Genomic DNA, 22,573 nt, shown 5'->3' on the forward strand with positions numbered 1-22,573 from the left:
TTTGTGCACAATTCTTGCTATTTATTTGCCATCAACTACTAAAAAATGTGTCTGGATTATAGTACAAAGATACCAACAAACAGCAAAGTTACATATGCGCAGACGTACGAAAGTGAAAGACTTACACCTTTGCTAAAAACTTTCCAACCATTCTTTCAAAATCAAGAATAAAAATCGAGGTCACCGTGCAAATTTTGGAATTAGAGAAACAACTTTTGCAAGATTTACCGAGATTTGAAATTCAAAATAGTCGCTATCTCCGTGTTCACACTACGGAGAAAAACAAAATTCCAGATTCTCGAAAAACTAACTTGAAGACGGTGAAAAGATCTTACACCAAGAGTTGTAAAATGGATCCCTACAAGTAGTAGATCGGAAAAGAATTTAAAACTTCTGAGAGTCCAAACATCTATCCCCGAGGCGCATTCTACCTTAATCAAAAAACTGAAAGCATAGACTACTATTTTATTACACCGAACATGAAGATGCATAAGGGAAAAACTGTGCACAATAGCACTAGTATTTTGGCGAGCAATTTCAAAATTGTGACCTCACGATCATGATCTTGCTATACTTTTTTATTCTGTTTGAGACGTCGAGTTGCGAACAATCGAAGCCCACGATGATCTAAGGAACTCCTTGTATTAAAAGCAATAATTGTAATTGGTATGATAAGCATAGCCGAGGTTCACATATTTTCGTGTATACGAGTGCAAAGTGTTAACAGAGACCTATCAGGTGGACATATGGTACACTTGTTGTAACTACAGGAGCAGCAGATATTAAACGTAGTTTCCACATGAAAAGATTTTATATCCGTCATAACATTCGTCAGTTATTAGGTGTTCAGATAAGTCCGGCATAGTGCGCATCAGATGGAAGAACGACTTAGCAAAAATCACGAACACAAAAACTACACTAAGCTGTACAACATTCGACATCATACGGGGTTTATGTAGGTTTGATCATCAATAAAGGCAATGTAAGTCGAGAAATAATTTCTACCAACGGGAAGGTGTAGTCAAGTATTCCAATGACTTTAGTAGCTCGATACATAGAAAACTAGCTCGATAGATAGCTCAATAGCTAGCTAGCTAGCTAGCTAGATGGATGGATAGATAGATAGATAGATAGATAGATAGGTAGATAGATAGATGGATAGATAGATTGATAGATAGATGGATGGATGGATGGATGGATGGATGGATGGATGGATGGATGGATGGATGGATAGATAGATGGATAGATGGATAGATAGATAGATAGATAGATAGATAGATAGATAGATGGATGGATAGACAGATAGATAGATAGATAGATAGACAGATAGATAGATAGATAGATAGATAGATTGATTGATTGATTGATTGATTGATTGATTGATAAAAAACAGATAGATAGATAGACAGATAGATAGGTAGATTGATTGATTTAAAAGCTTCCTTTCAATTTAAACCCCTTTGAGATTCGTGTAAGTATCAGGATTTTTCATTTTTCAGCACGTGATGATGAAAACTGCTTGTACTGTTGACAGAAAAACAAAACAAATCCACACTAAATTTCAACGCCATGAAAAGCCATGCAAAATTCAACTTGATACTTTGATGTATATCATATATCAATCAATTAAAACGTGGATTGATGTACGAGTCCATGTCGCTTGTCAGTGGTCGGTAGACTTTAAGCCTGAGATTCCTCTTCCGTCCCTTGAGTGGTTACTTTGCTTCCGAAGAAAGAGCTTGTAACTTTGCTCTCTCCCCATGCATATTTCTGGAAAATGATCACATCAAAAAGTTTATTAGCATTTATACACAAAAACTGTTCACATAATCTTGCTCAATAGTACGGAATGCTAGCACCATACTTTGAATGCGCTTGAAATGGCTCGATATACAAAATGAATACTTTCATTCGTGAGAACTTTCTTCATGGACAATGGTACATGAACGGATCTCGCCCGACGCATGTGGATATAAAAGTTGACGGTGAAATATCCCTCCGACTCACAGTCGCTTCTTTTTTTGCTGACAAGATAATTTTAAGGTCGAAATTCCCTCGTGTTAAAAGTACGAAAATGTCAATAACTAATGGGCCATTCGATAAGTGCGTAACGTTGACACATACAAATTAACGTAATTGAAGTCAATCTAGAGCCATGAAATGATGTTTAAATGTCTGAGCAGGGACAACACAGTAGCTTTTGTTACCGGACGCGGTACTTCGGAAAATCCTGTCTTCTGATGAGCCGACAAAGTCATCTCCTCTCCATTGAACCCATCATTATCAGCCTGAGCTTCATCGATTTTCTTCACACCATCTTCAAAGGCAGCCTCGGCTTCTTCGAACGCTTCCTAAATAAAGAGGAGATATTTTAAATATAAGCAATCACAAAAATATGGGCAACTCCCATCTATTACTTAGAGCTTAACTAAAGGTAGAATGCACCTCAGGGACAGATATTCGGACTCTTTTACAATATTCTTTTGACCTACCACTGGTGGGGTTCTTTGTGAAGCTTGAATTTCAAATATCGGGAAATATTGGGTATTTTGTTTCCCTGGTAACATCATTTGCACTGTGTCCCTTCCCCTCTCACCATTTTTAATCTTGATTTTCCCCTGTCACCATTTTTAATATTGACTTTGTACGAGAATGCGTTTGGGTTTGCTTGAGGAAAGTTTGAGTACAGGTTTAACTAAAAGAGTAAAAGTCTTTCGTTTTCGAAGCGCGAACTATAGGTAAGGCCAATTTCACTTGAAGTGGACGTGTTGAATGTAATCGACTTCAGTTTTCTAAAAGCGCCATTGCAGGATAAAACAGGGAAGCCAAATTTATTTGATAATCTTTACGAAAACAGATCTTTCACCTCCTTATCGTCGTCGGCATCGAATAAATCTTGCAGGACCAGTTCCTCGCTGTTATTCTTAGCCCTTTCCACGTGATCGCGTCCACCTTTACTGTCACGGGATTCCAAGTCAGATTTCGATAGAACAGTTGTGAAGGCATACCATTCTTGATTGTCATTTCCGTCAGGTCTGCAGACATGAGGATCGAGATCAGATGTTTCATTGGTCATAGTTGCGTCATACATCATTGAACAGAAGAAATTACTATGATCAGGGTCAGTTTTAGTAAAATGACTGCCACATGCATCGTATGTGGTACTTGTATCGTTTAGGAGAAAAGTATAAAAAATATCTGATAAACTTTACTATGGTGACTGAATTTAGGCAAATCCGAAGTTTGCATGGATATTGGCACTGAATATTCAATGAAGTAACGTTGCATTTTAGGCATGCAAAGCTGTGAGGCTTTAGGGAAAAGACAAAAATATAGAAAATGGCAAAGAAAGGCGGTTAAAAACAATGAAATTAGAAATGCCTTCCTTGGACCACATTCAACGATGGTCAGTTTAATACATGATTCAAGATCGACTGACAGTATTATATGTCCACAAGGAATTTCAGCGCGAAAAGCATTACGGTGTATTTCATGAATTCATGCTGCCTTACGTTTCACTAACATTTTAGTAATTGAAATGAGGTTTCGCATTCGAGTCACATTGCTTACTTTTGTTTCTACTCTTTCCCAGTGTTTATGTAATAAAAGTCTGAAACGATGAATCTTGTCCGGTGAGCTGAGAAAAACAAAACAAACAAACAAATGGCACCTACCCTACTTTGACACTTTTTTTCTTCACGCAGAGTATACGCTTTGCAATTACTGCCACAATGGCAAACAATGCCACTCCAACTGCTAACACCGTGGCTACCACTACAACAGGGAAACTCCCAGAATCCTCGATCGCGCATGGCCAGTCGAGACTCTCACAGTGACAAGTGAATGCATCCAACTGAAAATACAGGAAAAATTAGATGTGGTTAATTCAGAGAGAGAGAGAGAGAGAGAGAGAGAGAGAGAGTGTGTGTGTGTGTGTGTGTGTGTGTTAAGTTTGCTGGACTGACACAAAGATGTACACTTTAGGTATATCGTCAGAGTTAGATGACAACAATTTTTTTCAACAGTTCATGGTGAAAGGGACAAAGTTCTTCAATAGACTTTATCCTCAGTGCTGCTGTGGTTCAGCAACTTCAAACATAAACCAAGTGGCTACATTCGATAAAGCATCGATAATTGTGCGTGATTAAATATTTTCTATCCGTTCGTGAGATCCGTTCAATGTGTAACTCTCGGAATTGCCTACATACCAGATCGGTGCAAGTGTAGTTGTTATCACACGGGTTATCCTGACACTCGTCATAGTCGATCTCGCAATAGTCTCCGACATATCCGGGCTGACATCTGCATTCGTAACCATGGAAGCCTTTACATCGCTGCAGCGCGGAGCAGTCTGGGTCAGACGGCGGGCCGACGCACACAGCGCCGTTCGAGCATGGATTTGCCAAAATGTGCAAATGTACAACGAGCACTTTAGAGCGGTACCCGTCTTCATCGATGGCGTTTATTTCGATGGTATCCTCGCCGAAGTATCCTTCATCCGGGAGATACCTGATTGCACTGAATACCCAGGCCAGACGACTCTCTTCATGGGGGATGGATAAACGGCAGGGAAAGACGATAACTGGTGAATTAGGAGATTCGTAGGAAAGATGGTCTCGGGTGATGTTCTCCTGACGGGAACAGTCTCGATGGATGAACGTAACTTTATTGTGCTGCTCGCCGGTGAAAAATTCGCCATGCTCAGGGGGTTTGAATGTCAAAGTCAGAGTGTCAAACGTGTCAGGATCCAGTGCTCCTGCTATGGCTTCAAATGCCTTGTCTGTTTCGTTAGTTCTTCTCTCCTCCAAAGCCACCACGAGATCGTATTCATTGTCGTGGAGGGCGTTTGCATGGTCGACGCTCATGAAAATGCTTGGGTTGTCGTTAATCGGCCTGACGTCGATGACCAGCACTTCGCCTGTTGACAAGATATTGCCGTCATCTTCCCTGTCTTCGGTCGCAGTGTAGTATATGCTGTCCACTCCAAACCAGTCGAGACAAGGCCGATACTGAAGTTTCCCGTCCACGGAAATAGTCGCCGTCCCATGAAGCGGAGAAGGCGACGATTCGTCTTTTCCGAAAATTATGTCGTCGCCATCATCATCAAATGCCTTTATTTCGAAATGTAAGGTCCCGCCGTCTTCATCCATATAAATATCATTGCGTGAGGTTATGTAAGGAGGTGTATTTGTGTAGCTACCTATGCTCGCGGAGGTGAATTCGGTTGGTCCGGTAAAAGAGTTCGAAGTCTCTCGTTTTAATCTATTGGCCTTGTTATCCGATTCTCCAGTTGAACAAACCTGAAGTTTGAAGAAAGCAAAGTCAACTGAGTTTGCCGAAGCATACATCACTAGTCATCGATTCACCATACTTTATATACATATTGAATAGACTGACAAAGATATTGCGGTTGTACACTCATTTCTCATTGTGACGACAACTGCGGCCGCGGTAAGTTAAAAACTCATGTTTCTTCACGTCTTCATCACTTTAGATAATTCATGATCTTTCCCTCATCATGCTTATTCACACTTTCATTTTCTAAAAGCAAGAGCAGATATCGCGACGCTATGGACAACTTTTTATGAGATGAAGACTATCCACACCATTGGCACAGCAGACGACAATCGTTGAGAGGATAGGATGGGATTAGCTTTCTTTACCTTGACTGATATCAGCCCTTCGTTCCAATCAGTGTCGTAGCTTCCGAAAGAGTCGCTACATGTCCGACTAGCATCTTGCCATTCGCTGGTCTCTGGTATTGACAAGCATTGAATGACATTTGATTAGTGTCATCTTAGCTCTCTCCTCAAAATCTTGTGAGTAGCTCTAAGAAACTGTCGTCTGTATACTAGTGAAGATTGGTTGAATCGTTTAGGGACGAACTAAAATTATTGATTTTCCCTAAAGGTGTTCACTGTTCAAAAGCCTAACAAACGCACAGGTCACTAATCCACTAATATTAACTCTTGCAACTCCTATGTTGTACCATGGTGTAGGATTGTTGAAGATAGCTGCAAAGGCATTAATGGGAAAATTGAAGCCACGCATTTTGTTATCTTTCATATATTCAAGAACTGAGCTGTCAGTTAATATTCGGTGCAATGTGAGATTTAGGCCTATAATGTATTATTAAAACATAGTTAAGTCCTCTCGCCCGAGTTTAATAATTGAACATATGTCAGATATTTGCAAGACAGAATAAATAGATTACTAGATCGGGAATATGTATAGTCACCATCACGTATACTCAGTATTGGATCTGCCACGGTCCCTCCACAAGGACCGTGGGTCTGCAAACGACTTGCTTCTGTCGAACTCATTTTAGGGCCTGTGTTTATTGTTTCGAGATTAATCAAATGTCTATTTTGTTAAACCTGTTGGCAATATGAAACTTTAATTATGAAAAATTGGTGTTGAAGGCATATTTTGGGATATTTTATCATTAAACTGTGATATTACCTGCATGCCAGTATGCAATCACTGGATATCTCTCAACCAGCGTGTTGTTGAATTGAGATGTATTGAATGGCACTGTGATATGAAGAGGCCCTGACAAACCGTCATCACCAACACTGGTCACATAAAACGACGGTCCGATGATGTCCCTGATTCTGAAAGTCACATAGAATGGGAAAATGCGATGAAAAATATTGCCATAAGTTGTATTAAGATATCATAAGATTATATAATGTTCGAGTCAGAACGAACATTGTTTCTGCAGCGTGTATTCATTTATGTTCGTGGCGTCAAACAATCTTCAAGGCAGAACTAATACACTGCTTCTTGCGTTCACTCTTGTTTGTTTGTTAGTGGCGTTTTCAATGTTTACAACATCGAGTTTATATTTTGTTAGGGACTGCATTAAATAGCATAATGTGACGCCGTAGCGCCACAGTTACCTGTTTCTAAGGTGTCTGTCAGTCAGGTCTTTCGTTGTTTCTGGATTAACGATGTATGGTTTAAATTTCGGTGACGCATCTGACACATATTCTTCCTTAAGGTCGTCTCCCGATAACAGTCCTCCCATTAACATGACACGCCCTTCATCTGTAAAGTATGAACAGTAAATTTAATGAAGAGTATTTAAGAAAGATTAGACTAAGTCCAAAATATTGTCTCGGTGTCTAACTGATTATGGCGATTTTTCAAACCTTTTTTGTCAGCTCCTCTTTTCCTCAGACGATTTGCTACGTTTGCTTCTATCTTGACAGACGTATGTTGATGGACCCCGTTTATGCCGATGGCATCGTTAAGGGACATCACTACTTTCGAATCATTTCCTGGAAACGCAATTATATCTTCATTTCCTGTAAAATTGGAAGAAAATCGCTCATGTTGCAAAACATTTATCACGGTGCATTATTTCCGACTCAGACGATTTAAGAAATTCATTGCGTAATATTAATAAGATGCCGTATTTTTTATTGTAATGCACTGCATCTGTGGTCCTGTGCGGAAATTACGAAATATCGGGACGTTCTAATCTGTAAGACACTAGTGCTTGATATAGACTTGCTGACCATGACATAAAATTTACCATTTATCGAAGGCGGCTGGGGTGCGTTTTTCTTTGATTGTTTTTGTTTTTGCATAATGTTAAACATCCGTACTGCTTGCATCTGCACTGCAAGTCATGAATATAAAAAAAGCTCAACTTGAGTAAAACGAGCGGTCGAAGAAAACTTACTCTTAATGAGAGACTCTGACGCTGTCATCTTCTCACACTTGTGTCCTTTGTTACAAACGGTCATAACCGAATACAAAATCCTGTTGATAAAGCGTTGGTTTTGTACATGTAAAATACTCGTACAGAAATGAATGCTTGCAATATTCATGATCTCAGACACTGTGATCAAGTTTCTGATCAATCAACCATGGCTGGGTAAAACTTGACGCTGATTTATTATGGTTAAAGACTAAACATTTACCGCTCAATTATAATAGAATAAAACTCGTTTGATTCAATTTGGAAACAGCTATGCAGTTCGAATCATTTCATCTCAATCAATTTTTACTGATGTGAAATGTTAAACGGAGTGCGGGATAACTTGGAATACACTGCTGAGTTTCATAGTCACTCACTGCTCCTGTATTGATAACGCTTAATTGATAGACCAGAAACTCCGTGTTTTGTCTTTTAGGCCATATTATCGAAGGCATGTAGTGAGGTAAATCCGTTCCCGAATTATATACCCGCACGCTCGTCATTTGCAATGCAAGCCGGGTAAATACACGCTTTTGAGACACGGGTAATGTCTACAACAACCAAATTTGCGACGGAAGTGACACTTTTAACCATTAAAGAAAATGTGACAGAAAAACTCCTCTGGCATCAGCCAAGTTTAGTCAACATTTGTATACAAGCCAAGTCTGTTGGTGTAAATGCTCGAATTACTAGCAGATTATAATGACCTTCCCGGTTCAATGTGGAACCTGTCTCGGTAAACCAGCTCTCCATTTCCTGCATTTCCAGACTGGCCCTCTGCAATCTGTCTAACCCCTGATATGTTGACAAACGACTCGTCGCCAATGAAGACCTGACCGTCTTTGAGAACGACGGTTCCAGATGTGTTGTATCCAACTCTGAACCTAGGGAAAATGTCATCGGAATCTTCCGAACTCCCTATTTGGAAATCTGTCATGTAGAACAACAACATAGTTCGAAATCAGGTATCGAGTGAGAGCTATAGCTTTCATTGGAAGAAGGAAATTGCACTATTATATTAATATATGGTGTATTATTACATGTGTGATATAATACGACGGGTTTTTTTCTGAATTGATACCGCGTGATATTTTACAAAGTCATGCAGGCTGTAGTAAAAGTACCATCAGTAAGTATAACTTGTTAAATCAACAAATTACTAAGATTCGGCAATTATTCGTACCACGAGATAGGGTGTCGTTCGAATGCAATGCGTACCATGTTTAGAGTCAGCGTAAGTTGCGTACAATGAACTGTAAATGATGAGGAAGAAATTCATTCTTAAGAAGGACGAGATGAAAGTAATGACTCAGGCAGAGCTCCCTTTTTGTTAGTAAAGCCTTTTACCTACAGTCTACTGACGTATTCGTCTTCAATTGCACACACAAGTATCACAGTCCCGTGGTACCACCGATGTCTGGTGAGGACTGGACTCTACGTACGACTATTGTTAGCAAGAAACAGGTTGCAGCAATTTTCCTGTAAAACCCTCAGTGAATATAGAAAAAAATACAACTATTTGCCCAACGCATTGGAATCAGATGCAATTGAAGTTTGACTACATTCCGGTTGATAGTACATTCGATCTGTGACGTCATTGGTGTCATTGAATGATACAACCGTAATATTCAAACACTCACAGTAGGAGTCTACTGAAGCGTCTTCGACCCTCGTCCAAGATACGCCGGTAGATGTTTGATCTCTGCAAATGCTCTCCCCTGCAATTTCTTGACGATTGGCACATTGGACTGTGGTGTTGCTGTGCGATGTGTCCGGAGGTGTTGTCAAGACGGTAATGCCTAAATTAGGGGAAATCGCAGTTTTAAAACAACAACATACGGACAATGATGATGTCATGACCAATTCATCTCATAGTGTAAGATTATATTAAAGCTTTTCCATACAAGTGAATTTTGTGACGTCATACCCTTAGCTTATTACTGATAAAGTATCCGATTATGCAACACTGTGGCCCGAGATGTTTTCTACGTCTACAAATTCACAGGCATTGCCACCACTTTAAAATAACCGTACGCGATGTCGTGCAAAGTTTACTTCCCTCTATTAAGGACCGGGAGGGGGCACATTATTGCATAAATAGTGGAGATGGCATTAAGTTGGACAGATATTAGAACCCTAAAATTTATTTCTTTGCTAGTGTACCGCTTGCGAGGGCTCACTTTGAAGCCGTGGAGTATATAAAGTTTTAACAGTTTTGTTTTCGTGAAAATCGAAAACTTCTTTTTTTCGCATAGTTACACAGGGATGATGGTTAGATTTGATTTCGAAAGGGAATTATCTTAAGATTCCCCGAAGGAAGTTTGAGCAAAAAAATTGAGTCACTCATTTTTGAAGCGCACTACGATTAGTTGCATTAAACAGTACATATACCTGTGGTCGTTTGAGTTGTCGTTAGACCGGCGTGATTGATAGCTTCCACAGTGACGTAATATGTATGGCGGTCCTGCAAAAAGCCATTCGGATTGTGTTTCGTAGCGAAGGTATCCAGACCAACTGAAGTCATTTCTTGTACATCTGTCGCTTTCGGCTGTGTTCCTATGGCCCATCTGAACTCTTTGAGCTGTAAGATAAAGATATTTGATGAAAATACAGTTTAAAATTATCCATATTTAAATTCGATATTGACAGGTCTCATCCAACTCTTAAAATGTTACAAAAGGTTGTGTACAGTCTAAAGGTGAATTACTAGTTCCATATGTTGAATTTGTAATGAACAAAATGTAACTTACCCAAATAAATAAATAAATAAATAAATAAATAAATAAATAAATAAATAAATAATGATCTCACTGTCTCACATGGCGATCCCGCGTTTCTTACCTGACTTCCGAGATCATATGCACTCCATCGAACGGCAAGTGTGGTGTTGCCTCCTTGGTATTCGGTAGGTTCGTCTTCGGAATAGTCCAAGTCAAGATGGTATAGGTAATCGAACACTGGTGCTGTGTCGTCCACGTACAGTCCATCAGATGAACTTATAACATGGCGTCCAGACCCTGTTTGTTGAGTAAAACAATGGTCAAGTAAACAACTTTGAATTATCAAGAATTCTTTGATTATATGTCGTCCTTTAAAAGTAATGTCATAACAAACATGTAATGCAGCAACACTTGTCTCGAAAATTCTATTCCGACATAAATGCCACGTCAGATGATTAAGCTATAATTCTACACACATCAACCGATCGGCATTTTTGTCCTTGGCGCCATTCTTCGTACGATATATCAACTGCGGACAACATTGTCTCGGAGCAAAGCTCGTACACATGTTTATACCTTGATCTCTGGAATTAATCTTCCTCCTCAGAGCCGTTCACGCCCATTGTATGAAAACATTTTGGCATCAATTCCCTTCAGAGATTAAAGATGAAACCTTATCACACAAAGTTAGTAATCCAAGCTTTAAATACCTGTAACAGCTTTGATTGTGAGATGGTAGACGGCAGGCACCTCCTTTTGTTCGCCATTTTCTTCGATCATTCTCGTCGGAGAGATGTGTATATCGTCCAGGACTACATGGTAGTCTGTCACCGCTACGTTGGAGCAGCTACCGTCACACTGAATGTTGTCACACGGCTTGGCACACGGAATGCAAGGTCTTATAACCTATGAAAGGGCGGGAAAGAGGATGAAATTTTAGTTGAGCGAACTGTATGAATGCGACGTCGACCTCTCACCACAGCAAGAGATATTCGCAGTCACAGCCAAAAGTTCTGTTCGTGAAAGCTACCTAAACTCATTCATCTAATCATCTTTTGAGGCATTTCTGGTATTAAATTCCTGTATAATCTAAATCTTCACTTTTGCTTCTGTTATCTTTATGTGTTTTACCGGCAGAAAACCGCAATGTTGAAAAAAGGCTTGTAAAATTAACTCAGTAAATTCGCATTTACGGTACCGATAACTGTAACATATCAAAAGCTGTCAAGTGGCACTTTAGATATCAGAACTAACTAACTCTCTCTCTCTCTCTCTCTCTCTCTCTCTCTCTCTCTCTCTGGAACATAACACCCGGTAGAAACATTTTATTTCATACTATTCTACCTCTTTAAATGGTACCACATCGTCAAGGAATCTCTTAGATCCAACACCAGCCAGGAAAGCAGTGATTGCGTTGTCTCCATTTCTGAACGGCTCGCCAAATCGACACTGGTCTTCTATCGTTGGCGGAAACCTATATTCATTTTTGTTCCATTATGCAAAAGAAACAAACAGTGTTCCTGATTCTAAAAACTGACATCAAAGAATATATTATAATAAAAAAAATTAACGTGCCCACAAACAAATAAATAAACAAATTGTGAGAAACAATAATGGCTTTGATAAAGCATAATGCAAATCTTCAATGCAATGTTTACGAAGAATAACTTGTTGACAGTTGGGTCATCATTTCATATGTGTAAATTTTCCATTAATACTCTTAAAGTATTGACATTTTCCAGCATGTCTCGACATTCAGCTGTCTCACCTAACTTTCGTGAAGAGGGCTGTAGCAGATGGGGGATTGAACACGTCGCCGAGATTTGGCACAAATCCGTCCCTATTCCAGACTGACATAGTGAACTTGGCATCGGCAGTCAGTGGTTCCAGTCCAGACATGTACATCCTGGCTCGTCCATCAATGGACAGCTCAACGGACAGGTCGTTCTGTGAGGAGATATGTGAAACGTGATATGTTGAACTTGAAGGGACTGCTGTATGTTTTTATTGATTGTGTTAAAGGCCTGTGTTGGCACCCTGGGATTGTCTCATCAGAAAATTTACCCACCAGATTACAATTTTAATGGAAAACAAAAGGCTATCATGCCTCCATAATCCTCTTACAGACTAGAACAAAGGTGATCCTAAGGATCACGAACAGTGCCTTTAATTGCAGCTTCTTATTCTCGTTCCAGAATATTCCAGTTCTCTGTTTAACCACATACTATGGCGTTTGTTCCTGTTTATAAATGACTTCAAGTCCAGACTTAAGGTAGAACGCGCCTCGGAGACACATATTTGGACTCTCAAATTTCTACAATTCTTTTCTGATCCACCACTTGTGGGGGCTTATTTTACAGCTAGTGGTGCAAAGAAATTTTTCATGGTCTTAAATTTTCGAAAATCTAAAATTTTATTTCCCCCAATAGAGTTAACACCGGAACGGCGGCCATTTTGAATTTCAAATATTGATAAATCTTGGATAATTTGTTTCTCTAGTACCAAAATTTGTACGGTGCCCGATTTTTATTCTTGATTTTGAAAGAGTATAGTTCAAAAATTCCGAGTCCTTGAGGAAAGTTTGAGCAAAACTTTAAGTCTTTCACTTTTGAGGCGCATTCTATCTTAATACTATTTAATCGTCAACCGTATCAATGCGAACTAAAAGTGTGCGTATTGTGCTGATAAGGTGAACACTTGGTTTAGGCGATCAAACAAGAAACTGCATTTGATACACAGAGTGAAACTACGGAATACGGCCCAAACGCTGCACCTAATGGACTTACTAATTTAGCTACTATATACGTAGGCGGACAAAGTTTCAGTCAAATTATATCTAAGACGTTATGTATGAATGGTGGACAGTTACATAAAATGATACAGAAATCGGCCAAAAGTACGAGACTTATTTCGACGGAATAAAAGAATAGCAGCCAGCTTCTCGTTTTAATTTACTTTTTGACTTGCTTCGCCGTTATCCTGTTAATCATCTATCTGGCTCTCATCAATATTTTAGTTGGTCCAAAGAAAAAATTCTAATGTAAAATATATTGTGACAACGCAGAGCGCACGAATTTAGAAACCATGAACAGTTCTGCATTTCGCACCTTCATCTTATTTGGGATGACATCTAATGTGTAAGTATGCCAGCCGTCAGATGGGTCAAATTCAAGTTCGGCCATGTCGTACTTCACGGCGTCTGTACTATTTTGCCGTCGAAACCAGAGAACAGCAAAGTGTTTAATTTCCTCATTGATTAGAACACCTGTAAAATCAAGCAAAGTGTAAAGATTTAGATCTTCCAAAATTAATACAATAATTTTTATGATACTGACTCGTTCGATCAACCAATGAATTCGACGATCGATCGATCTTTCTGTCTGCAGTCAAATCATTTTGTTCTCTGGCCTGTCTGCCTCTTGGAGCAAAGAGGAAGGGAATATTAGAGAGAGAGAAGAGAGAGAGAGAGAGAGAGAGAGAGAGAGAGAGAGGAGAGAAGGAGGAGGAGAGGAAAAGGAGATACAGTTTCAGACATAATTATATGGCATCGGAAAGAGTGAAGGGAAAAGAAAACTTGACTAGATCTAGATGACCGTACAAATATGCCTTACGATAGTATTTCTGTTTGGAGTGGGAAAATGAAAGGAAAAAGTTGATGACTTCTGAAATACGTTAATATGGAAAAAATGATCCATACCCGGATGAAGCTGGAAGCCCATCGATCGGAAAGGCACAGATTTCAGTCCTCTGTCTCCTGTAAATGAATCATCGGGATCTTCGTCCTCGACAATCTCCCAGGGCGGTGGTCCAGCTTCGGTGGTTTCTGGTGAGCTCGTCATTGTTTGAATCGGTGTAGTGTCAATTGGCCGTAGAAGATATTCCGTACAATTACACAGACACTCATTTGTACTGTTCCCTACTTACGGAATGAAAAAAAATATAATATTGGAATTATTGATTCAGTGGCAAGCATGGCGTTTGCAGTTTCTGGTACATATCTCTGACCATATATAGTGTACCCTTCTATGAATCGGACAAAAAGGAAATTTCAAGTAAACCGTGTGGATTTTGCTCTTAATTATTATCAATGTTTGTCCAAAATTGTGAGGCGTTCAATCACAAAAGTTAAGTGACGTATCTACTCTTTATTAGGCAAAAAAAAAGAAATGTTTCTGGTCAGGCCTTTCTTAAAAAAATGGTGCGGCGACGCGGATTTTTTTTTTCTCCTCCTCAAGGGAGGGAGGAGGGTCAGTTACAGGGCAAAGCGTAGCAGCTAATTTGCATAATCATTTGCATATCATTAATTTATATTTGCATGGATGCAAGCTTGCACATGCACCCACACATACATGTACACTCACAACAAATACAAGTATGCAGTTTGAACATCATGGAAACTCTTTATTACACATAAATAAATCATCACAGTATTGTAATTACGATTGCAATTAAAACAGAAGATTCAGATTGAAACTTTGAAAGCAAGAAATGGTTCGTCTGATTTGAGTTTCATTAATACATATATTGCTAATAAAATTGTCAAAACTTGCCAACAAAGAGGAAAATTCACAAGTTTAAGCTTTACCCAATTCAAATGTAATTGAGTTTTATATCATTTTTGAACGACAAACACCGCGAATAATTTTTCATCACGGGGATAGATTTCAAATTCAACCAGCGCCCCCCCCCCCCCCCCCCCCCCCCGCATAACTACTACTGCCACTGAACATCGTCGTTCGATTCTTGATTTTAAAAATACCACCAGGATGATCACAAGACATGAACTAAGTACGACTAGAATCACTCGAAAATCAGGTGTAAAATCTTTTAGAGAACGTGTCAGAGTGGAACCACACGCGACACCAGGATCATTGTCTACACGGTATAAACACGTCGGCCAACATGGCCGCCGCCATATTGAAATTTATGCAATGTGAACTCGATCGCGATCGCGATCGTGATCGTACTCGGACAAAACTCATCGTTGTAAAATCATAATCAACCTCACCAGTTAACTCTTGTTTCTTTTGCGGTCCATTTCGTTGATCAAAGCATGGGAATGTGATCAAAGGCCCCGCTAGTGCTACACCGCCTACCTCTGTAACACTTGTCGTAAAAATAGTCGTTCTGTAATGAAAATTTGTGAACAACCCAGCCGATTCTTCTATTGTTTTAACGTTCCTCTCAACACTTCCGGACAACTTATCTGATGCATACCATACTTCACACCTTCCACTTCTTTCACCAGGTTGAAAGTTGCAGTGAGCGCTAATGTGTAGACAATGCATGCAACAGCTGGTAGCTACGCAGAGTGTGTGAACTAAAGGATTGCGGGAATATTTTAAAGCGTATAGCGGGGAGAATCAAAGCGTAGCGGGACCGCTATGCTAAAATGGCCTGGGGAGAACACTGCAGTTTTATAGTTTTATAAATGTAGTAACATTTAAACTGTTCATGCAGTCACTGATCATGTGCCCAAAGAATTTTCTCTTTCTCTTCAGCCGTTTTGGTTTGGTGTTTAGGCCTAAGTAGTTTGCCACAGCCGCGGGCCTCAAGCCAGGAAAAAAAAGGGTGACGCGCTGTTGTTCAGGTGACGCGCGCGCTGACCAGGAACATTTCTTTTTTTGGCCTTAGCATGCCGTTTATTCGCATTGAATACACGAGACTCGCATAGAAATCCACTTTGTACTGGTAATCAATGAGTGTCCGTGCTTCTTGATATACGTAATACTCACCAATTTGATCAATGGTACCACAGCATACTTTGCAGTCATCGTACTGTCCCGTCTCTTCAGGCAAACCTCGTTCCCGAACAGGCGCATCGAAGTCACCAACGACGCCATCGGGTCCATCCCAGAATACGACGCTGGTGACTGCAGATACGTCGCCAGAAGCGGCGAGAATTTCCACCTGGAGCAAAAGGCAAACCCAGAGATGATCGTAATCTTTATAAACATTGACTCCACTAATTAACATTGTGCCTTGAGATCTATCAATCGCTTGTGAAGTTGAATAAATTGAATATCTGTACCTTATATTTGCCGCCTGCGGGAACATCCGGGTTAGTGTTGTAGTACGCGCCGGAATACATAGTTTCCTTTTGTACGTTACGGACCATTGTAATTGAAAGACCGTCGCTATCGTCAAACAAAAGCTGTGAAGGCGAATGAAGAAATAACGAATTATATATACCACAGCCACCAGAAATTGGGCCACCTCATCATTATCACCTCCTCCTCCTCATCATCATGTGCTATTTTTTGATCTCTGCAATAATTCTACATACAATATTCGCGCTCTATACATTATGATCAACAAATATATTAAATATTCCTAGAAAATTGTAAATGATCCAACCCTTGCAATGAAAGTCAGCGGTTGTTATACTCCTTGTGTGTGTCGTTGCAAGACAAGTTTCCAAATAAGGATAATGAAGCATAATCATCATGTCTCCTACGAGCACACGATTCCTCATTCTCAAATCAAGTTCTCTTCCAGCCCAACAAAATGTTACTCTTACTATATCCTAGCATTAACTCGGGAATTTCTCGGCTTACAAACCTGGCTTGGTCTGAAGTCGACGGAGTTTCCAGCCGTGTTCCAAACGCCTTCCGAGTGCACTGAGTGCCAGTCATCGTCAGCGGATACGCCGTCAAATGTATATTCACGACTTGGACAGGAACTTCCACTTGGATTTGGAAGGTGCAAGAAAACACCTGGAAGTGCAGCAAAAGAGTCAATGAAAGTTTTCGCAGTGCTGTTTACTGTTCTTGATCATAGGATCACATATGCATGCGATACGGACAAAACATGCATCGAGGACATAAGACATGCTCAAGATCTTCTTAATGGAATTACAAGTAAAACGACATCAAAATGTGTCCTATAATCATACCCATTCAAGGTTAAATATTACAAGATTCGAGAGACATTTATTTTTTTAACACGATTGGAACTAACTTGGGATAATTCGATGGTGAAGTAATGTCGATTTAATATGCAAATGTAAGCTCATCTGCTTTTCTTTTTACATTATACACTTGTTTTTATGAGTAATTTGTAATCTTGCAACATTCAGCTGTATGGCACCTAACACTTTGAGAAATTTGAAAAATATGGAGATCAAATTATCCCAAATTAGTTCCAATAATTTTTTTACAGAATTACACTGGACCATCCTGAACCGATAATAATAGAGGTGTCAGGAAAGGGTGAGCCTGCCCTGCTATTATGCCCCGGCTGTCAAGTTTGTTGCAAAATCGACAAGTTTGTGAATCACTGTGATGTTAATGAAGCACTTAATTAAGTCTTAGATATGTTGTCACACATTAAGGAATTTTCTAAATCTGTTTTTGTGCATTCTAGTTATATTAACAATATAATTATCATCTCTTGGCTTCTGTTGGTATGATTCTTGATTTCTGATTTGCAACGATCTCAAGAAATATGCGGAGTAACGTTCTTGACTGACTAATGAACTTTACCTTCGATCCTTGTTGTCGAACTTTGATATTCTATGTCATCGCTGAACAAGGGTCCATCTTTCACAACCCCTTGAACCGGGTCGTTCAAATCAAGCAGAATTGGCTTGGATACAGTTGTTGTGGTCAGTCCAGCATTGTTCAAACACGATAAATGTACAAAGTAAGGGTGCTCTGGCTGTAAGTTTAACATACCATTCAAAATAAGTTATCCCAGTAATAGTGGTAAGGCCAATGAAAATTAGTACAATATAAATCGTATGAAGTGGCAACATCTTAATGCATTTTATTGATACGCCTCATTGATTTTTATGGGAAAATTTAAAAAGTCGGCTTTAGAACCATGGCAAATTAGGAATATATATGTAACCTTACCGGGATAAGATAACTAAAATAAATATCCCAAATTTACTAATATTTGACATTCTGGTCGTTAATTTCCGTGTAAACTGTATAGGAGAAATGATTATTGATTTCGACGATTACAAAATGTTTAGTGGCCAACTTTCTTTTCTCTTTTAAAAGCGTTTCCACACACGTTTTATTACGACAAATGTGGAAATTTGGAGGTTTATCTGTAAAGTCAGAAAAACTTCACACAAAACAAGGGATAAACATGTATCCCAAAGAACGCTTAAACTCTCGAATACCGCGAAGTCTACAATCTAGTGCTCTAGGAACCCGTTATACTTGAATTTTTTTTTCATCAGTGTGCAGAAGCTGATGACTAAGCTATCGGTTGAGGGTCTTTTATGTATCTCGCTTGCTTATTGACGAAGCGGTCAGTCAACAAGTCAGTTCAAAGACCAATGACTCACCTGTAAAGTAAGATCCACAAACGTATACTGCGTGTCATTGGCCAAGACCTCGATGCCACCCTGTAACATCACGTGATCGTCTCCGCCACTACATGAGATGCCATCATAGATCGACAAGGAATAGGATTTGATGCCACTCTCGTCGTCACGGTAACCATCCCAAGTGATGACCAGCATGTCTCCTCTGCTCGTGTACGCCATCGCCTGGAAATGACAGGAAGTTGCTTATGTCAACAGATTTGACAGTTCAACTATAAATACCTGTTCTTGCAAAGCACAATTGTACGTGCATATGTTTAACTCCCTTCACTTTTGTACTTCCCGCTTGATCACAAGACGTTAGTGATTTCGCATCAGCGTTGACATCACGCTGTAGTCGGCACAACTTGTCGGCACAACTCGCATGAGAACTATCCACACACCGGACAAGTATTAGAAACGTTGCTATATTGATGTAAACACATAGACAAAATAATATCGTGAAACAATTGGCATTGTTTAGCCAAATGACACATTATATGTATATTACCTGTTCACTGAACGCGCCAACCTGTATAGTACCTTCTTCAGGTGGAGTCAAGTCAACGCTGAACTTTCGTGTGACCAACGAACACTGGGCTGATTCATCCGTTGCTATGACAACAACGGAGTATGTTGTCTTGTCTTTCAGCTGTAGGGTGGTCATCGTCACAAGGGTATCCTTTCCAGTGTTGATCAAAGGATAGGCGTTGAACAGGTGTTGAAAACCGTCCTCGGGTTTATTGTCTTGGTCAAAACTTTGCTGAGAATACAAAAAACCACCGCGAGTTGACAAATTGAGCCTCTCAATAATCCTCTATGCTAATGAGGACATAGGATTATTATCTAAGGCTGTTCAACGAACACTGGCCTCTTTTATTTGTAATATTTGTGTGATGGACTTTGGTCTTTATGAAACGATTGTGTCAAATCTTCTAGCAATGTAAATCCTAGCTTTTCTGGAGCGTTGAAGTTGAGGGTGAACCATAGCGTTAATATGAATGTGTGCGTCCAGTTGCATTGTTCTACAGGTGTGGCAACTGGTTGAGTACACTGCCAGTTGGCCTGAATGTAGTAAATTGTTAGCGTGTATATCATTTTCATTCACTATTATCCTTCAAAGCGCGTAAGGAATGAATGAATTATGGTAGATTATAAAATTGCTTTTTTTTGTCAGTGAAAAGTCAAATGCCAACTTACAAGGTCACTACAGGGTACGGTATCCGTAAAGTTACCATCTGAAGCAATTCCAAGCTGATAAAAAAGAACTGGCATGCCGAACTCAAATTTGCCCCACGATATACTAACTGTAGTCCGAGAGGCAATGAACCTAAACAAAAAATATAAAGCATTTCTTTAGATAGTTAAAATACTAGATGTTAGCAAAGCAGGATGCAAATCACAAACAGAAGGTCAAAATATACTGTCATACGACAGATTCGTTGAAGGAGCCAATTCTTATGAATCCCCCATACATGTGTGCGAACATCTTGATAACTATTTTCACCAAGATCTCATCACTGTCTTCTAACTTGAGAGTATGGGTGGCATACGTGTCACGAGAGGGCTGTTTAATTACTTACCGAGGTACATCAATTTCCCCGGCGGACAAAACGGTCCCTCCAACACCAACCACAATCCCGTTTGACGTCATTTCTGCCATGGCCGTTGAAGTGCTGTATCCCCTGACAGTAATATAATACGTCAGTCTGCGGGGTACCAAGTTGAGACCATGGAAGGTGTGAGAGGTGTTCAGTCCCACATTGAAGAATGGATGGACGTTGTCTCTGGTGTTAGGATAGCGTCTGTCGGTTCCAACGGCTACTTCGTAATGGTCGATGACTTGTTGCTCCTCAAAATTACCCAATTCTTAGTAAACAGAGAAAACGGAGTTGTTAAAAGGTAGTTGAGACTCATAGTACTTCACGGCCAAATCATTATAGGTATTGATTGCTTCTAAATGCGCAGGTGAAGTCACTGATATGCATATTGCAAATAAACTTAATATAATGGCAGATTTTGGCTTATCTCGCTGTCGATATCGATGAAAAAACAGCCTTGCTAAATCGGCTTTGCTGACGTCTCCCATTCGCATAAATATCGGCGAAGAAATTTCCCATTTCAAACTGAATAGCCATGAATCACTTAATAATTTCATCGTCGCACTATACCTTCTTCGGTGTATCGCGAAGGGTGAATGCCAAACGCGTCCCAGTTGCCGGCTAGATACTTCACAGACGCCTGGAAGTTGATGTCGTAGCCCATGACGTCACCGTCCCTGACGTGACCGGGTAGCAGCGGTTCCCTTTGAATGGTGATGCCGTCAGAGCGAAGAGAGTAGCTGTAACCGAGCAGGTTCGTGGCTCGCACCACGACGTAATATGACTCGCCGTCCTTCATGTTCAGGGCGTCATTTACACCGTATGTCATTCCTGTACATTATGAAAACAGTAATAAAAATAATGATTATATCTTTCGAGGCTTTCAATTAAAACTTACGTCCGTTACACGGGTCATGATATACTTTAAAAGTTTTGGCATATTTTACTTGACAGCAACAGATAAACGGTCAAGATATTATTACGGCTGTATTGAAGAATATAACTATAGTTGTGTTGAAGAATAATTTTACAGTTGGATTGAAGAGAATGTGACGTAACATTGTCCATCATACGCCAGACCCAGAGTTGGGGTTCAAGCTGTTACAGTAAGAATTGCTAATGTGGAGCTTTAACCTTTATCGAGGTAAGTAATCAGAAATATCTCCTTCATAACCAAATTAAAGGCTGCCGAAGTATGCAGCGCTATATTTGGCTGTTAATTATAAGTATTTAGGCATTTACCCTCAGGTAGTTCTGTCATTGGCTGCACTTCACTGCCATCAAACCGTAATATTGACCATTCGTATTTCGAGATGGGACAAGGATCACCATTGAAACTCCACTGTCCAGACAATTGCTCCGCGTTGTCCTGGAAATCCCTGAAAGATTAATTTTGCAGATGAGATATCTTATACACGAATTGAAATCTAGTTTCAATGCCAGGTGCATGTATGCCATTACGCATTATGGTTCTGTCCTCGTTGGTATGAAAAACACTTATTCAAAGTCTTATTCAAGATGACCATTTTCTCTGTGGTCATAATTTTCCTTGGACCGCTTAAGATAATTAGACAAACAAGTAGAGATTCGGGAACTCTCGCCTTTGTCCTGCAATTCGTGGATGTCAGTCTGTGCACAAATTCTCTAATTACACAGGTTGTGCGAGAAAGGAACACCAGTTTACTTCAATGGATCAGATATTAACTCTGCGATGTTTAACTTACAAAGGACAAAAGTATTGAGATATAGTTCTTGGAACTTCACTTACAAGTCTCTGTCCTCGTTTCCATCCCAGACATAGCCGGTTCCTATGGGTGGCAGTCCAGCGCTGACTCTGCTGATGTAGACGCCATTCGACGTCCCAGTTGCGTACAAGCCAGCGGCATTATATCCACGAACTGAAACAAACACTCTAGGAACATCGTACAGGTCGATATTGGTAACCAGTGCTCTCAATCCATCGGTAGAATCAACGTCATGAAAACTTCGAATCTGTGTTCCACCTGCAGTAGTGCCTACAGCGACTTGATACCTACGGACATGTTATGATCAAAGTTGTGAAAATATTCCCTATCTTTAACTTTTGCAATATTGTAAGGACGAAACAGGTAAGCTATAATCCTTTGAAACTATGGTAATCCTCTGTCATTCTTTATGAACGTCTACCGTCTGTTTGACATTGTCAGTGACTTTAACAGAAACTACGACACAAAATAAGTGCTGAGCC

General features: G+C 39.9%; 2 protein-coding genes across 3 annotated transcripts in view; both read right to left on the reverse strand.

The window, feature by feature from the left end:
• Positions 1-13,688, reverse strand: LOC139145099 (uncharacterized). 2 transcript variants are annotated; one of them, XM_070716047.1, is made up of 18 exons: positions 13,536-13,688; positions 12,197-12,375; positions 11,773-11,902; positions 11,139-11,334; positions 10,550-10,725; positions 10,100-10,289; positions 9,349-9,507; positions 8,416-8,638; positions 7,691-7,770; positions 7,155-7,310; positions 6,903-7,050; positions 6,463-6,614; positions 5,664-5,755; positions 4,209-5,300; positions 3,675-3,853; positions 2,867-3,035; positions 2,208-2,351; positions 1-1,770 (listed from the first exon to the last, which is right to left on the reverse strand). In XM_070716047.1, exons 1-18 carry the CDS (start codon positions 13,608-13,610, stop codon positions 1,681-1,683), a joined length of 3,630 nt encoding a protein of 1,209 aa, XP_070572148.1. In that variant the 5' UTR covers positions 13,611-13,688; the 3' UTR covers positions 1-1,680. The 2 variants fall into 2 exon arrangements, with proteins under 2 accessions (XP_070572148.1, XP_070572149.1); XM_070716048.1 differs by lacking the exons at positions 11,773-11,902; positions 13,536-13,688 and having other exon boundaries at positions 12,197-12,332.
• The window catches only part of LOC139146060 (uncharacterized), a 14,837-nt gene continuing 5,948 nt past the window's right edge, over positions 13,685-22,573 (reverse strand). The window contains exons 10-22 of the mRNA XM_070717508.1: positions 22,115-22,378; positions 21,589-21,725; positions 20,917-21,177; positions 20,329-20,614; positions 19,946-20,075; positions 19,257-19,508; positions 18,728-18,931; positions 17,913-18,087; positions 16,990-17,144; positions 16,460-16,582; positions 16,164-16,338; positions 14,100-14,344; positions 13,685-13,693 (exon numbers count right to left, since the gene is read on the reverse strand). Of these exons, the coding sequence (XP_070573609.1) occupies positions 13,685-13,693; positions 14,100-14,344; positions 16,164-16,338; positions 16,460-16,582; positions 16,990-17,144; positions 17,913-18,087; positions 18,728-18,931; positions 19,257-19,508; positions 19,946-20,075; positions 20,329-20,614; positions 20,917-21,177; positions 21,589-21,725; positions 22,115-22,378 (2,416 nt within the window). The remainder of the gene's footprint in view (positions 13,694-14,099; positions 14,345-16,163; positions 16,339-16,459; positions 16,583-16,989; positions 17,145-17,912; positions 18,088-18,727; positions 18,932-19,256; positions 19,509-19,945; positions 20,076-20,328; positions 20,615-20,916; positions 21,178-21,588; positions 21,726-22,114; positions 22,379-22,573) is intronic.

This window comes from Ptychodera flava, chromosome 12 (genome assembly GCF_041260155.1).
Source record: "Ptychodera flava strain L36383 chromosome 12, AS_Pfla_20210202, whole genome shotgun sequence".
NCBI lineage: Eukaryota > Metazoa > Hemichordata > Enteropneusta > Ptychoderidae > Ptychodera > Ptychodera flava.

Coding starts and splice junctions, on each gene's coding strand:
- LOC139145099 (XM_070716047.1), bottom strand. CDS start 13,610: ATGGCCGAACTTGAATTTGACCCATCTGACGGCTGGCATACTTACACA. Junction 3,854..4,208: donor ACTACACTTGCACCGATCTG/GTATGTAGGCAA, acceptor CTGTATTTTCAG/TTGGATGCATTCACTTGTCA. Junction 1,771..2,207: donor TTTCCGAAGTACCGCGTCCG/GTAACAAAAGCT, acceptor ATCATTTTCCAG/AAATATGCATGGGGAGAGAG.